Source organism: Diadema antillarum, unplaced genomic scaffold (assembly GCF_040938485.1).
Source record: "Diadema antillarum isolate AM-2024a unplaced genomic scaffold, OU_Dant_1.0 seq00000301_RagTag, whole genome shotgun sequence".
NCBI classification, from domain to species: Eukaryota; Metazoa; Echinodermata; class Echinoidea; order Diadematoida; family Diadematidae; genus Diadema; species Diadema antillarum.
Genome location: NW_027271324.1, coordinates 1377178 through 1395475, shown reverse-complemented (window position 1 = coordinate 1395475; position 18298 = coordinate 1377178). Strand labels below are relative to the sequence as shown.

Below are 18298 nucleotides of genomic sequence, written 5' to 3'. Positions count from 1 at the left end.
GTCCAGCCTACAGACGAGCCATCTGACATCCAGTGACCTATTCTGACATCCAAATTTGGTCCCTGCAGCCCCTTCACTTTTTGTGTGTGTGTTTTCCTCTGCTTCATGGAGCTTCAATTGAGCATGATGTCACAATGAATATGAGGAAGAGAAATGGATAAACAAATTATGTTGATGTTTGATTGTTTGTTTGTTTGTTTGTTTGTTTGTTTGTTTGTTTATTCTTACTGTTTTGGAAGAGCATGGAAATGACACAAAACCAGTAAGTATAGCTTTCTTGCTTTCAACAGAGCAATTATGAGCAGTGGCATACGTACTACTGATAAAACAGACAATCTTTCTGACTGGTAGGTGATGAATAACAGCAAAAATAGTACCACTGGAATATATAAAGTATGGTATAAAATTTGATGACCAACTAAGCCAGAAGACAAAACCAGAGGATAACAAACCATTGCAGTAAAGATAGACATAGAAGTTGACACATTTGTGGTGATATATCTTCTGTGGACTATAAAAAAAACAACACTATTCATATGGACATATTTACAAAATTTTGACACTCAGTTGGATTTGTCAAACCACAAATATCATTTGTCCTCTAATCTTTACGGAGACTTGAAGTCAGATAGACAGGTAACTTCCTCGCATGAGACAGTTGGCTTCAATCTGCACGTATAAGGTGCTACATCTGCAAACTCATCAAGTGAAGGGTATGAGAATATCCCTCTGTGAAGCTGTCATCCAATCTAGCAGTGTAGCAACATTGGCATGACGCACACCTGCTCACCCTATCGACAAGACCATATATTGCTAATGTGAAGCGTGGTGACAGCAGTGATAAAAACTACCAGGAGGCAGACTAGGCAATACACATAAAGACTCCAAGTGCAGTCCAATACTTTTAGATAATAAAAGAAAAACATTCGGGCCACTGAGAAGTACCGGTACTTTCAGGGAATGAAGACAAATGATAAAATTGAGCACTTGGAGCAAGAGATGAGGTGGATTTTCAGAAGCACCTGAGGACCAGAGGAGAATGTCAGACGTTTGCCTGTATATGTGCAAGCCTTTGATTTGTTTTGCTTCTTTCATCTTGACTAATGTCATCAAACAAGAGTCAAAACAAAATCTCTATCAATCTTTTGGGGGGCTGTAAAAACCACCATTGCTGCATGGCAAACAGATTCTGAAAGGATTCATGTGATATGTCCTCATAATACATAATCTTTGTACGAGACAGCGCTTTCTTCATTAATACAGTGTAAAAGAAAAGGTAACTCTGCTACATGTATAATAACGCCCAATTTAAGCAAAAGCTATGATCATTTTGTGACATACTCTCTTCCTTTATCGGTAAAGTATTAACAAATAATCATATTGGATGCCCCACTGAAGAACTATGTATGTATCATAATACAATATGTTTCAGAGACTCTAACCCCAAGCACCTTCTGATCTGGAGTTTCTCCCATCTGAAACCCGTAGCAAACGGGAGACCCAAGTTTATGTGTGCGAAGCGCGAAGTTCCTAGGGTTATAGATGCTCTCTGGTGCTATCTAAGGCTTATTTTTGCAACATACGATAGCAATAAGTAAGAAATCCTTTCCAACGGGAGACATTGAGCCAGGGCGGGAGAAATTAAATCTCAAACGGGAGAACGGGAGATTTTGCAAAAATGGGTTTTCGGCGGGAGATCTCCCGTCGAAAACGGGAGAGTTGGAGTCTCTGTATGATTGCACATTTAAGCGTTTTCCTGTGCTCTGCATTTTGTTTGGAAATACGTTGCACAAGGAAATCATGCTCTGTTTTGCCCAGTGTTTCCTACAAACAGCAGCAGCAATAAAGTGGCAACAAGTGTGATAAGGCAAGAGGTTTGATACTATTGGGGCAGACAATCAGGTTTCCATGATAAATCCCTCAAACTTTGCACCATTAAACAAATTTGAATGTTTGCTTCAACTTTATCTCACCATTGAGCTACTGTAGCTCCATGATATCACCTTAAACATGTTACACTAGCTACATGTACAGTACCTCTTACATGCCGTTGAAAACCTAGGCTGTGATAAGCTCACCACATTTGATTAAGTATAAATACTGGATGTCAGTTTCAAGTACCTACACTGTCACAAGACAGTGTCGAATGGTACTGCATCACAATTGAGACTGTTAAATCATGGAGCTCTGTTAGTAGCTCCATGGTTAAATCTTGTCAACTTATGTCCAGTAAGATATAAATATACACTGGAGTGGATATATGCTTACATGCAAATTGAGTTTTGGGACTCTGAACTACACTTGAAACAATGAGCGAGGATGAAACATAATAATTGTCAAGTGCACATTAAGTGGTAGCACCTTTATCTATTTTCTAAACTAACGAGATACGATTGTAGGTTTCACCGCGTAGAATGGGCATACCCTGATCAGCAGTTACTACAGAGCTGCACATTGAGAAACTGGGCAAATGCAGGCAAAAAATAGAAAATAAAAAAATGATATTGCAATGTTTCAAACAGATATAAGAGAGAGAAATGTGCATTCCTGTATGAACATGTACATCATATACGCACAGTGTACGTTTCTTTGTAGAGTTGCGACTTGCATTAGGTCTGACTGCTTTACACCAAACTGCTGCCACTACTTTGATATAAACATATCATTGGTGGAATAAACATATAACAAAAAGCAACAATGATAAACCTGAAAAAAAAAATGAATTTAGGCAAGGACATTATTTCACTTGTCACTGCCCCCTTTCAGGAGATTAGAAGTACTTAGCTTCTCCTCAAATACTATAAAGAATATAAAAAAAGACAATTTGAAAGTGGCTCTTTAATGTACATTGTAAAGAAATGACACCCAAACACACACACATATTGCACACAAAGAGATGGCCTAAATACAGTTGGTATTAACTACCACAGGGGGAAACGGTGAGCAATATTTTCTCCCTACAGCTCCATATAGCACATCAAGGCCATATGATGCACTTCAATAAACATTCAGAGGAGTTAGCAGGCCATATTTGACTGATTAATATCCTTTCCCCTCTCTCGCTATGGCTGTGGGAGCTCTTAATTTGCACACACTCGCTGTAGGCTGGTGCAGCACTTCATATATGAGTTGCCATGGCAACGACAAACAAAGCAAGCTTCAGCTGCTCTATTGTCATAGCTGCATTAACCAGCTGTTGGAAAATTCTGCTCTCTTTGCACAATATAAAATTTATACCCACATAATAGCTCATTAAAGAACTCCTTTCTTGGTCACTCATAGATAATGTCATAAGTCATATTCTTTTGAAAGCATGGATTCATCTCAAAACAATATCAGTTAATTTTTCCCCTTCCTGTGAATGATGCCAAATGACTGTCACATTTGTGTTTTTCACATTTCAGATGATACTGCATGCATTTTCAATACCTGCTCTTACTTTACAGTGCTTACCAAAAATTGTGAGTGTTGTGTTAGTGCATTTAGGCAATATTCAAACAGTGACAAAACTACAAACCACCTACAAAATTCTACTTCAGCCATTGCTGGTTTCCATTTATGTACACGTACTGCAGCATAAACAATGATCATAATATTGGCTGGCCATCAATATCATTACCCCACCAAGAATTGAGCTTGCTTGTAAAGCATTTGACCCTGAATCCCACTGCAGTCAGTTTCATGCTGGTGCGATATGGTCCCACCTCAGGAAATAAGTGTATAAAGTAGTCCATAATTAGGAAAAGTGATCAATTCAATGCAAATGTGATTAATCCTTTATGTGCTTTGAGGGCCAAATGGCACAGAAAACCCAACAGCATTGTATACACTGTTCAAAGTCCCTAGAACAGAGAAGGTTAGGACAAATTTTTGGAGTCCTATGCTTTATCACCTTCATGCAATTAGAAAGGTTTAAAGGTGCCTTGTAGCTATACACATTAACCTGTTGAGGACCGGCTGATTTTGCTACAGCACACATTTCCCATAGACACTTGCGTGAGTATGCTCCAGTTCATCTTCAAGGGGTTAATAGCGAAAGCAGATAAAGGAGTAGTTTTAACCAAAGAGGAGAGTGGTCGGGGTGAGGCGAAGGGACTATGGCACTGACCATGGAAATGTCACTGCATAATGTAAATATCGCCAAATGGTAAGTCAACACCGGGGCATAGGTAGAACAACAACCTATCTGATGCTGTAATTCTATCTTCCTCATCATCGTCGCTGGATGAGATATGGTGCTGCATGGATTTTAGCCCATGAGTGGAAATGAACGCTGAGCCACAGTTCGCCCAGGGGTTAGCTCTCCCATATCTCTCTCTCTTGCTCACTCTCTCCTACTCTATTCCCTTGCTGTAAAATGGCCATATAGTCCATATTTTTTTATTATACAAATTTATGGCAGTTCCTTTTATAATTGTCATTTGTTCAGCTAAACTGAATATGTGGGGGGGGGGGGGGGGGCATAAGTTCTTTACCAATTCATCAACAACAGTAGGGTACTCAGGTCATTTCATAAAGGCCTACAGGAAACATGAAACACAACTTACTGCTGTAAGATAGTCATAATCAAAACTTCTAAATCAACACACACAAAAAAACAACACAAAAAATATCTTACTCACATTCCCATCATAGCTGTTTCATAGCAAAAGTGTTTTAAATGAAAAAATAAGAATAAATTTGAAAGTAACATGGGAGCAGGAGTGAAAAGAAATCATCTGTACCTTCTAAAACCTAAAAAAAATTCTTCTGTACAGAACTTTCCCTTTCAGGGTATCTTATCATGAATTTGGAAAGAAGGCTGAGGTTTATCTGCAGGGATGCAAAATCTTCAAGCATAGCCTGAGACACTTTCACGATTATATCACACCACAGATAGCATAAGCAATTAATATATAACATACCTGAGAGCAGAATGAGATCTCACTGAACTTCTTGGTCATCATGAAGGATTTCTTGTCCAGACTGATAAGGGTCAGCACACTCTTGCCTATCTGAAACACCATAGTCCTGTTATGGGTGTTCTCCTTCGAGGTCATCAGCTTGGTGTAAGAGTCCATGCGCGGCAACGTCCCAAACTGCCTCCCCGTGGTGGTCGCCTCCACGTCCGTGTGACTTTGTGGGTTGGTGAGGGCTGAGAGCGGCGAGGTTTCGGTACAAAGCCGAGAGGAGTCATTTGAGTTGTTGTTCTGCAGGTTGCGGATTGCCGTCGAGAGGTCCAGGTTTGATCGCGACTTCTCCTCATCCTCCTGGACAATGTCCAGGGAGTGAGAGTGGAAGGGTACCTTGGCTGCCCCATCGGAGGCAGAGCGCTGCCTGTCGTCGGAGGAAAAGTGGCGCTTCCTGCGTTGGATGGCCATCTCGTGCTCCTTGAACTTCTCGATGGACTCATCGATGAAGGTGGGCGGGGCACGCTTGTGACTGACAGATATCCGGCCACAGTACATGACCTCAAACATGGTAGAGTTGGACTCTTTCACATTTTCCATTGCCTCTGAGTTATTCACTCCTTCCTGCTGCATGGACTGGGGGATGTTCTCCTTGTCTGACTCTCGAATGCTGGTCACAACAGCGTGTACCTGGCAAGATAAATCAGAAAGACAAGACAAAAATTTTGAATTTTGTATTCTGGGAGTGTGAAGACAGTGAATTTAATCACAGTCACTTTCTTAACCCATTGAGGACAAGTCCCAAGTATAATCGGGCAAGTGTCGATGGGAAATGTGTGTTGTAGAAAAATCAGCCCATCCTCAATGGGTTAACACTGGTATTCTTGACATAACCTTTCAAAGATGACTCTACCTTGGTCAATGACAGAGCAAGTGTCAGATTACTGCACAGAAGTACACACACTGAAAAAAAAAATGTACGTGTACATGCCCACCAAGCGGCTCTCAATACAGAATATGACCAAGTCCATGACACCTTTTTTCACGAGTCTTGGCAAATCTGGCAAACACCATACAATCTGCAAAGTCACAACTCGAATGATGACCTGGAAAATACTGACAAAAACTTGACACAACACCAAGTCAAAGATTAGGTTAGCTGAGCCAAGGATTCGGAAAATCTAGTGGGTTAGAAGTTCCCTGCACCTGAATCAGGCATGTTATCTTTGAATGAAGTGAAAAATATACAGAATGACCCAACTGAGTGCAGTTTAAAAAGACGATATTTCAGAGCAAGTGTTTTCCTCTGTGATTAGAAGTATGCTTTCTGCTTTCTCTCCCCCCTTCCCCTTGATAAAGTCATCAAGCTGCTGAATCCTAGAGGTTCAGATAAAATGTCCAGTTTGATATTATAAACAACAAACAAGTGGGGTAAAACATGGCAATACTTAAAAGTGTCTGTTTACTCTTTCAACAGGTGGCATACACTATCATTCTGCATGTCAAAGTGGCAAACAGACTTAACATGATTGTGGCAACATCTTGAAAGGAACTGAATCCATCACAAAGAGCAGGAATCCTACAGGAAGATTCCTTTGCTCATTTTACCATGTACTGCTGCCAAGAGAGGGAAGCAGATGGCATTCAGCTTTCGCTGAATCTCGTGCAGTTTCAGTGAGAGAAAAACACAACTTAAATCATTTTGATAGATTCTACCTACAACCAGATGATATGCAAAATGTTCTATAGAAGTACATACAACATCGCTGAAGTCTCGATCGATGCGTCCATAGTAAAATGGAGTCCGAAAGGAGGTAGATGTATATCCGTATCCCATCATCATGGCGGATAAAGAGTCTCACACGCTGAGAAAATTCACGAGCAGAAGTCAAACCCTGGAGTGACTGTGTCAACGCTCTCAGGGAGCACTATATATAATTCTACCCTATTTTCTATTTTGCTATTAGACGACCATAATGGCATCAAATTAAGCGTTACTCCCGGAGCCTGAGCAGGAGCCCTCACTCCCACCAGCCAGCTACCACAGTTCAAACAGACTGTTCGCTCTTCCAACACCAGCACCAACTCTGCTGAGCGTAAACTCTGAGCGCCCTGGCACCTGTCATAAAGTGAACCAATTAACCCCTTGCGAAACACCCACATCTCTCCTTGCCTGCAACCACCAATTGTGATGAAAAAAAAGTGGGGAGATGGTTAAACAATTGGTGCATGAGGTCATTTTGCTTTATCATGTGACAAGACATAATGACTTGTTTGGGGCTTTATAAATCTCTCTCTCTCTCTTGCTCTCTATCCCTCTCTCTCTCATTGCCATTTTTATTGTAGGTTTGGGCACAGAGACAAACAAAGGTCACTTTACTTCACTGGAACCAATCACATTGCAACCACGCGTATAGTTTTTCAAGGGAGTGAATGAAAGAATATAGGAAAAGAGAGAAAAAAAAAATAAAGGGGGGGGGGGGCGTTACGGAGAGAACTCAAGAACCAGGAAAGTGGCATGGTAGACATGAAGCAAGGTTGCAGCTCAGGTCAGCAGAGCTGTCTGAATCCCTCTCCTCCTGGTCCCTGGAGTGAATACCCCAAGTCAAACTCAAGAGCACACTCATGGCCTTTCCACTGTCATTTAACCCTTTCAGCACCACAACATCAGGTTGTCATGGATGCTGTGCATACACACAAAAAAAAGGTTGTGGACGGTAATAAGAGTTAGAGTGTGCCTCCCAGCAAAAGAGACTCTTATTACACGCAGGGATCGCTCTAGAGAAAGAGTTGACTCAAATGAAAACAGTAAAACAATAGTAGTAAAATGGTTCTTTTTCTCAAACCTAAAATGAATAACATGTGGGGTCTTTTTTCCAGTTTTGAACATGTGTACAAACAGTTAAAGAAGTATGCCTTGAGCAGAGAAATTAGAAAATTACTCTTTGTAAAAAAAACAAAAAGTGTGTGGCTTATACTGGATACTGGGAGGAGGCTGAAAGCAATGTCACAATACCACACTGGTCAGTAAATTCAAAATAACTGTTCTTCTGTTACTGGCTTATATGGCTACTGCACAAAAATTAAATATGAAACAGGTCCATGTTTAAAATAAGAAGGGGGTATATCATGATGGAATGCTCGTTCATGCCACTGCATGAAGAGGGTGGGGAGGAGAAATAAAGTGAAGCACATGGAATCCCCATCTAGTCTGGGGATGAAATCACAAACTCGTCCGAAAGCACAGGTGTCAGCTCTCACTGCGGCAGAACTAACTATTATTGCTTAAGATGATGATAATGAGTGAAATGGCTATGAATGTGATCTGCTGCATTGGTCTCCACAAGAACATCCTTAACTTACCGATGTGAATGGAGTCTGTCTTCAAGGATGAGCAGCCCACACTACCCCCTTTCACTTTGCTCCAGCTTAAAACATGTCTACTGTAGATGGAAATCTCATCTACCTGTTCAAAACATTCCAACCAAGAATTCCCCTCTGTGCTCGGTGTGTGCAGAGTTCTACAGTAGGCCTATATAGTCAGTTCTGTATTGTAAACTGTTGTGACTGCTGCGACAATCATATATGCTTCTGCAAATGTCAAATGCCCTGCCTATGGAAGATCAAAGATCAAGTGGATTTTGGTGATGGGAGTTAATCTTGAACGTACTTCAGCACAGTCTCAAATAAACAGTGATGATTAAAATAATGACAATCATTAAACAAATGATCATGCACTTTATTCCCCCATTATCATGAAACAAAGCTTAGTAATTTCAGAGTAATCGACAATTAGATTACTGAAGCAAACTGAAAAGAGAGGCCATACTAATCATTCACCTCTTTTAACAAATGAACAGGTATCACACTACTTGCCCAGGCAGAGGTGTGTGTTGAATTAATTCAAAACAAATCCTCCCTTCCACATTATTCAAGGAACACATCACTAGTCTTCACATGGAGTAACTTCTGAAATTATTTCGTGATATGTACAGGTGCTGCAGTGCACACTGCATGATTTCTGTGAATATTATGGAAATTAACTGTCTTTTCACGTGAGAAGATTTTAACACAACAAGACCTCTCATGCCTCGAAACACTGAGCCAAATACAACAGCAGGAGTCAGCCCTGCAACATCTACACTAAAGAAGCTGATGTACTCAAATACAAAAAGGCACGCACCTGACATTCTCATTTGAGACAAATTTAGCTGAATGTTTTGTTATACGACACTTTGGCCAAGTGTGATTGACTCCATGCTGTAGGTCAAGTGTCCTTACCCTATTTATTATCTTGACCACCAAAAATACACAATCCTTTGCCTTATGGGCTGGTTAACAGCCATATCATTGGACATTGGTCAAGATTGAATCTGACATATGAAAGGTTGCTGAAGGTTACTGTGGAAAGCTGATATACCAATCATACCCTTGTCAAAAAAGACTCCTTATAAGATCATAGTAAAAAAGAGCTCTTTGCAAAGTCATGTCATGCTACTCTATGACGGTATCACAACAAAATTAAGCTTCAATCAACCTTAATATTTGACAGATAACTTTACCAGTTTTTCTCTCTTTTTTTATCCTAATTGATTTATAAAAATAACAATTCCATACAACAAAATTATGAGTAAAACATAATAGACATACGTTACTGCCCACAATCAATGCTGGAAAAAAAAAGCGAATACCTAATTACCCTTTTTGTAGACCCATTTTGTTTTGTATTTCAAAGAATGAAAGAAAGGAGGTGATCACAGGAAAGTTTTGCATTTAGGAATTTGCTTCTATATTATTGATATGATATGAGGTGAAGTGGTTGGTTTAAGTTTAATTTTGCTGATTATCCTTCCTTGTAGAATCGGCTGAAGTTTAATGTTGTTGTGGCAAGTCTTTCCCTCAAGAACTGATGGAAGCTTTCTGTATTAACTTGATCATATCAAAACCAAAACCAGCAACATAAATGAATCTAACCCACAACTGTCACAGTAATCATGCTCTCTCCATTTGTGCCCCCGTCTCTGGAACAACCTCCCTTCTTGTATTCAGGACTCTCCTGTATACCTCCATTGACGCCTTCACATAGAAACTCAAGACCCACCTATTTGAAGTACAACACCAATGATTATGTAATTCATGAATTATTTGAACTTGTAATTGATTCAGATGTTTGTTTCTTTTGTCAATTGTAAATGTTCATTGGTGTTCAGCATCTGTAGGGTGCTTTAAAACATTTTGTGATATTTAGGCACTATACAAATTTTCCACATCATTATCATTATCATTAAATCTGATGGCAGTTTGTAATGTCATGCATATTCATGTTAATCGGATCACAATTACAATTTCCATATCTATGCAATCAGTTTCATTTTTGTTAAATGCCCTGCTGTCGCTTTATTGCATGTACTTGAAAGCATTTCCCTTGATCCAATAACTTTTATCTCATCCCACATGGGAATTAATTGGATCCTGATTTGGTTGCGATTGGTTATTTAAAAGGCTGTACGGGAAGCTATTCATTATTTGCAAAGCCCCCTCATGCCACTATGTGTCTATGTAGGTTGACTTGACTTCTAGTTCTACCGAGGTACAGTATCACACATACGGTGTGTGATACCTCCTGGCTCTTCCTGTGCCCTGCAAAGACATGAGCCTCTAATCACACTACCTTCACTGAGCTATATGGCGATGATAATAATGAACTCGACACATCTTTGTCTTGTATTCTTTACTGACAACCGAGTATATTTCTTGAGTGAAGCTGGTTATCATTAGTTAGAGTATTCCATTCTAGACATTTACTCACATGAACCACAACAATATATGAGTATAGTATTTTTCTTCCATCTATTTTTTTATTTTATTATTATTATTATTTATTTTTTTTTGCTGCTGTTGCTGCTGTTGAAATGTTTTGAATTCATTGAAGGGGAATAGAATATGGGGTAAGGAAGCATGTTTTGAAAATGAAGTGATGAACTACAGAATGAAACCATGTGCAAACTTTAATACATAAATATTTGTTTTATCCACAAAGAAATGCACATGACAAATGCAACCAATAATAATGCATAATGGTGACAGAATTAGTTATCAACCACCTCTTCTTTGAATATATTATGTACAAAATTAACTTTTGGCAGCAGCTGTGAGCATATGTACATGTACACAAGAACATGGAAACAACATCCTTGCATTGAGTTTCAATAATCAGTTTCAATTCATAACATTTAGCAGCTCCAGTGTACCACATTTTTCTAAAATCCTTACTCCTAACATTATTAATAATAATGATAATAGTAGTAATAATTTCATTATTATCATTATTATTATTATTATTATCATTATTATTATTATTATTATTATTATTATTATTATTATCATCATCATCATTATTATCATTATCATTATCATTATTATAAACAAGGTATCTGTGTTAGTATTTTGTTCCTTTCTAGTGGAAATATCTCCAAACTTAATTTGGACTTTGTTCCGTTTCTGTGAGAAAATAAAATGCACAGACCAGGAAATGAGAGGTCTACAATTCACTGTATCAGTCAAACAATCACATGAATATTACATTCAGTGCTCTGTTCGACACTGGAACCTATTTCCTGTTTGCTCATACCCTTAAAATTGGCATTTTGTACACCATTTTTACCCCCATTAATGTTCTGATGACGTCACTGGGACAGCTTTTTCCCACCTAGCGATTTCAATCTTTCACCAGAAAGGCAGGCTGAAAGAATCAGCTGTAGCAAGACTATTCACTGGGAAGATAATAAAGGAGCACATTAAACTGATTTCCTGTGACTGTCATGCATTTTACACGCCAGAGTGCCTTCGTGCAGCTGAGGTGCAACGTGACTGTGATTTCACCGTGCGACTCTGCGCATGAGTTCATTAGTTCCTCTGCAGTTTCCCACTTAAAGGCAGTCGCAGACTACCTCATAGCATGGGATTATGCAGAAAAAGAATGAAAAAATGAAATACAAAACAGGGAGGAAGTTACTAATTTTCAATAAGATGGCAATTAGAAGATCAAGCGGCCAGCACAACTTGAAATAAGTATTCTTTTTATATGCTCAGCAGCGGCGGATCCGGGGGGGGGGGGGGGGGGGGGGGGGCGCACCAGGCGCATGTACAAAGTGTATGCCCCCTCTTTATTTTTTGCTAAAACAAAAGAAATAAAAGAAAAATATGAAATGAAACCCAGAAGTAGCACCAGAAATATTTGTTGTGCCCCCCTCCCCCCTTTACGGTTTTCAGTGTTCAGTGTATAATCATACTGATGAACTTAGATTATCACATAAACTTCAGAACCAACTGACTTGACAATTACTATCTTTATCACAAAAAAAAAACCTCACCCAAGAGATTGACAGGGAAATGAACTTTCTCTATATTTCCAAAAGTTTCCGAGTGTCACACTGTGAACTCCACAGGGACTGCCTTTACATCAAGTTTGGTGCAAATGGCACATTTTTTTAAAAAGAATTTTGCAAAATTATCAAAATTAACTGCTCCAGACTACAAAATGTAGATTGCCTTCCATATTGAAAAGTGCATGCTACAATGTGCCAAAGGTATGAAATCACTATCCTTGTCTTTGGATTAGACTTGGAATATTCATATCATGTTTCTTCACTATGTCTTTCTGTCATTCTATTTCATGTCTTTTCCACATCCAGATAATATCATTCATTCAACCACTCACAAAATTGTCTTTCAAGTCCAGATTTCCAAAATATTATGCTTACATATTATATGGCAAACACAGTTGCTCACGCTAACTGTGTGAATTGTGTAAGGGTCAGTGTAGGCCTAATTATAAAGCAGGAGGTAAGGTGCACCGAAGTGGCCATGATATCTTGTGGACAGACAGCACAACAGTTGGAAAGGTGGTGACACTCGATGATGGTGCATTATGGGATATATGTGAAAACTCAAGCAAAGGTAACATTCATATCAATCACAGGGATTTGATCCATACAGCTTGTTCATATCCTTCTAGACTATGATAGCTAATCCACATAATCACATAACGGGAAATTATGTCTGATTTATTGTTCCTCTTCAGACACCACATGGCATCAATCACCTTTAACACCCTGCTATTAGTTTTACTGTCAGCACCTTGTACATATTGTAGGTGAATTCACCCACTCAAACACATTCTGCACAAAGTCACACACACACACACACACACACACACACACACACACACACACACACACACACACACACACACACACACACACACACATCTATGTGTCTTTTTTTTCTCTCTCTCTCTTCCTGCAACAGGTATTTACAAAGTCAAGGTGAAATGCATGAAACTTACTGGCACCATCTCTACATTTAATCCTAGCTCATCATACAAATACCTGTACAGGATTGTAATCTTTAAAAGATGCAATATCTTTTTTTTTTCTTTTGATGAACCATACATTTGTAGGCGATGATCATGATACACATGAACATCACACACACACATGCATGCACACAAACATCTCAAGGCTGTGCACAGAATTTGCACATATAAAGTCTAGACTAAACAAATGAGTCCCATCAACAAACCACTCAACAACATAAATGTGTATGTCAACACATCATGAAATGAACATGAGAAGTCTGCACTAACAAACAAACTTGTGAATAGCAATATCTATGTTTGACAAGCCTCCAGTACTGAAACACAAATCTTTGTAGTGCTTTTCAAGCAGGAGAAAACTTTTAAAGCTTTATTTTGCTTTGTTGTGCTTTGTTATGAACCTTGGAAGGTTCTTACATAATGCAAAAACTATGTCTATGATCTTGGCAATATAGCATGTACATAAGGTCACTTCTCCCTTATGATTTATATTCTGGACAGCTTTTATTTATCTACTTTTTTTAATGAACAGTTTCTTTTCATTCAAGGGACCTGAAGTGCTGTTCACACTTGAAATATAAGTACCAATATCATTTGGGTAGTTAATTTGCATTTCAATGTAATCAAAACCCAAGAACTGATATAATATATCATTACCGTAAAGTTCCGTGTATAAGACGCACTATTTTTTCGTCGGAAAACGTTGAAAATCGGGGGTGCGTCGTATACACGGGTACAGTCGAATCACGGAAAAAAATCCGTCATGTACACCCAATTTTATAAGGCCAACTTGGGGCCATGTATGCCCATCGACGTTTGGAAGGTAAGCAATCACTAAAACTTACGGATAAATTAGCGATCTTTCAATCTGGACACACACAAAAGCTGCAAGTACGAGATAAACTTACATCGGCCTTGTGCAGTAACGATGTATCAATCTGGCCATAGACAACAGCTGTAACAGCACTGCTGTATGCTACCGATGTCAGTCTACCAAGCTACCAACAGCCAACCTAGTAGCTGGAATACGCGATGTACAGGTATCATTACTAAATTACCGATACCGTAAAACTTATAAATGTACTAGTATCAATATGGCCATAGGATCGACACTATGTCACCGCAAATATGAACGATGTGTGAAGCATGCATGCATTTATATCCATGTCGTTCGTTTGCTCTTCATTTCACGAGGCCAGCTAGGATAGCATAGCTACACTGTAGCTAGCTAGCAAGCCTTTGGCAAAGGCAGCAGCTGCAGAGAGGCTTTTGCAATGGACTCGCGTGCACACAGCGATCGGATCTAAGCGCGCTTGCCCGTTGCGCGCTGTGTGTGCAAGTCCATTGCTCTCTGTGTGCGTGTGCTGAAATTATAGCGAGCTGCCTTTTGCAAAAGGCTAGCACTGTGCATACAAGCATGGTACAAGAGACACACGTTACTGGTAGTGCATGAGTGTACTACCGTACGCACCGTACGTCTTGCCGTATGATCCCTCTGCTACACTTGTTGATGTTTTTCTTATTTTCCGTGATGAACCTTCCAGTCTGACATGCGTCAATATGCGAGACCCTCTGCTATCATGACAGCAAAGATCGTACTGTACACTCATGAGTACGATATGCATGACACATGTACCACGATTGAAAGGCAAAACAGTAGCAAGTGAGTACCGAGACAAGTCTCGCATTTTGCGACTTCCATATTTTGCTGATGTCCGATGAATACCGTTAAAAGAAAATATAAAAGGAAACGAAAAATAGAGCAAATACATGCTGCATTCTAGGGAAATTTTGAGCTGAAATAATATGTATGACACACGCAATATTTGCGTGGAAATTTTCGTGTTTTTTTTTTTCTTTAATTTTAGGTCAGAAAGTAGGGGTGCGTCTTATACACGGGTGCGTCTTATACACGGAACTTTACGGTATATTAAAGTGATGAAAACTATTTTTCAACAGCTACTCTTAGAAATGTGTTCAGACCTACTTTGCTTTTGGATATTTAAACAATATGGTCCTAATGAAAGGTGGGACCAGGGAGGTGGAAGAAAGATGGAGATGGCACTCTGAGAGCTTCCCTCAGAGAAAAAATCAAGTGGTCTTACACCGATTAACGTCTTGAAATCCAACCCTCATTCTGTGATAAATATGTCAAAATCTGGCCTTATCGGTCCACCCATCACCCTCCGGCGCACTAGAGTGACGCAACATGATCTCCTTTCCAGGCCTTCCACAAACACACGCTCGTAAAAATCGGGCTTTGAAGCGATGCGTGGCACCGACAATATGACGTCATATTCAAAATTTTGGCAGTCTATTACATTCAGTGAAAGACGTCCCCCTTCGAAAGCTACAACTTATGGCTCAAGAATTGGGTAGCGTGGTATGTCTATACCTTTCGCTGGTTCAGCAGACTGTGCTGAGGAGATTGCCGTTTGAACCAGCGAAATCGGTACACAAACAACGGAGTTACTGAGCAGTAAGTTTTGTGCGCTGGAGATGTCATCATATTGTATCTGTATCGATTATGAGAAATCCCGCACATTTCCGCAATTTTTTTATAGTTAGAGAGGTAGGCCTGACCTTGATCTTCAAAATGATATAAGTTACATGAGCGTGTTTGGGCGTGTTTTCACACAGTTCGAGTGTAAAAGTAGTGCTTCATAGAGACCGAGGCGGTTTTTTTTTTTTTTTCGTCTGCACCCGAGCGAGCTGGGGCTTTTCAGCGTACTCGTCGGGTTGTTGTAGGGCCGCCGAGTAGGCGTCGGGACAGCGTTCGTTGCCGTTGTTTCGGTGAATTTGAGTTACTAGTAAATACATATTGGAATGGAAAGTTGAGTGTTAAAAAGTGTAAATTAGACATATCAGCCTTGATTATAATAATTTTCCGTAGAGAATTAAAGATGATATCTATAAAAGCCTAGATGTATGATGCTGTAAGTATATTTTAGGGGGAAAAACAGAGCTTAGTATACAGTGTTTCGCCTCACTCTCCCTCGATCATTCATCGGTAAATACCGGTAATCTACTTGACTCTACCCCATGCTAACGTTACAAAAAAATTGAATTAAAAAGTAGTAGAGTACACCTCTGGAGCTAGTTAGATTCTAGTTTGTGAAATACTAGAGTCTACTAGCTAGGACTAACGTTAGGTATGCTTTTGCTAGGCAGCGTACCTGAGGTCCTGAGCCTTGCCCTTGCCTTGGCCTCCAATTTCCAAGCCAAGGCCCATCTAACTTTCTGAGTTTCAGTTTCAATTGCAAATCAAATTTCGTTAAGTTGCTGTGTCAATGTGATTTTGAATTTGCTAAAAGCAATTCCTCCTCAACAAACTCGTCTCCGTCAAAATCACGATCGCCAGAACCACCACCACTGCTTACACCACTGCTTTACAGAATACACTCTAGAGTTCTGTGTTACACCGTAGGACGCCATTTTATTCCCCGACCACAATGCATTTCGCGTCGTGATTTCCGCCACAAGATTTACGACTTGCAGTGCGCCGAGCGTGAGTAATGGGATTACGGGAGGGGGAAAAAAACGCTGTCGGGGCCACGCATGACTTCAAAGGAAACTCAGAAGAGCACACTCCATCTTTCTTCCACCTCCCTGGTGGGACCCACCTTTTATTAGGAGCACTTGACCACTTTGTTTTTGTATATTTCAGCCATGTCAAAGCCATTGATATCTTACCAAATAAAGTTTAAATTCCTCTGGACTAGGATTGTACACTCTTTAATATTTCATCAGTGTTTTCTCTTAAACCTACAGCTCCATCTCAACCAAAACTATACCATTACTTGTGAGAAACTTCTGGTGACAATACTGAGAAACCAAGCAAGAGAATCTTGATTATGGCTGTGTAGATTTATTGGGCATTTATTGCTTAACCACTACAAATCTCCTCCTGTCAAAAAAAAAAAAAAAAAAAAGTTGGTCATTAGGCAATGCTCTTCATAAAAACATTTCTGTCAAATTCACAGAAAAATGCATGCTATAAACATTAGCAAGAAAATATGATTGAATCATGACTAACAAACAATGTATTCTCTTGTACTGATTGTGCAAATGTATCACAAATCTTGCTAAATTGTATCAATACATAAGATAGCTATATTGTCATATACTTTTATGGTGTACATCACGTACTATATTCTGTAATGATGAATTTCCACTCAGGACATACATGAATGTAATTTATTCATTCATCCATTCATCCAGCCATCCAGCCATCCATCCATCAATCCAACCATCCATCCATCCATCCATTCACTCATCCATCCATCCATCGATCCAGATACCAGACTAAGCTTGGGGCTGGTATTTGATCTACTCTTATCATTACCTGGGGGCAGGGAGCATGGCCATTGGTGAACCAGTTCCTGGCTGAGTGAGTTATGGGGTCATCTTTTTCAATCCATAACCTCTGGTCAAGACAGCACACCAGTATCCTCATGCTGTGACCACCATGTTGACTATAGTATAATATCATATCCAATATGCGTTTGTTTTTTCTGTGACCAATAGGGCCATGTCAAGGTTGGAACTGACACCAACACCTGGATATCTATCCAGGTACGTTTTCTGGTGGGGTGGCCTTCATTCTATTTACAGATACCAATGAATAATGGGGTCTCTGAAATTATCATAATCAGTTCCATAATATATTGTTTAGTCTTCATTTCAGGCTTAAGGCTCAATAAAAAAATATTAGTTTCTTGACCAAATTTTTTGAAAAAAAAAAAGGAAGAGGGCACTTTCTATTTGTTATGGCCTTTTCCAAAAGTGGCCGACGCATATACACAATGCTATTCGGATAATCAAATTTCCAGTTAGGCCTCTTTGTAAGTATGGTACGATATGTAGGCCTAGGCTGTGCATGTGCGAGGTTCAGTTGCTGGAAACAGCAAAAATCAATCAAAATTTTTTTTTATCATTTAAAAAAATACACACTTCTTTGATGTGGCAGCAACAAAAAAAAACCCACAAACAAACAAACAAACAAAAATGATCTGGGTGGGGATGAGAAACT

General features: G+C 39.5%; 1 protein-coding gene across 1 annotated transcript in view; it reads right to left on the bottom strand.

The window, feature by feature from the left end:
• The window catches only part of LOC139730335 (TBC1 domain family member 1-like), a 102112-nt gene that overhangs the window by 59095 nt on the left and 24719 nt on the right, over positions 1 to 18298 (bottom strand). The window contains exon 2 of the mRNA XM_071641202.1: positions 4905 to 5579. Within this exon, the coding sequence (XP_071497303.1) occupies positions 4905 to 5579 (675 nt within the window). The remainder of the gene's footprint in view (positions 1 to 4904; positions 5580 to 18298) is intronic.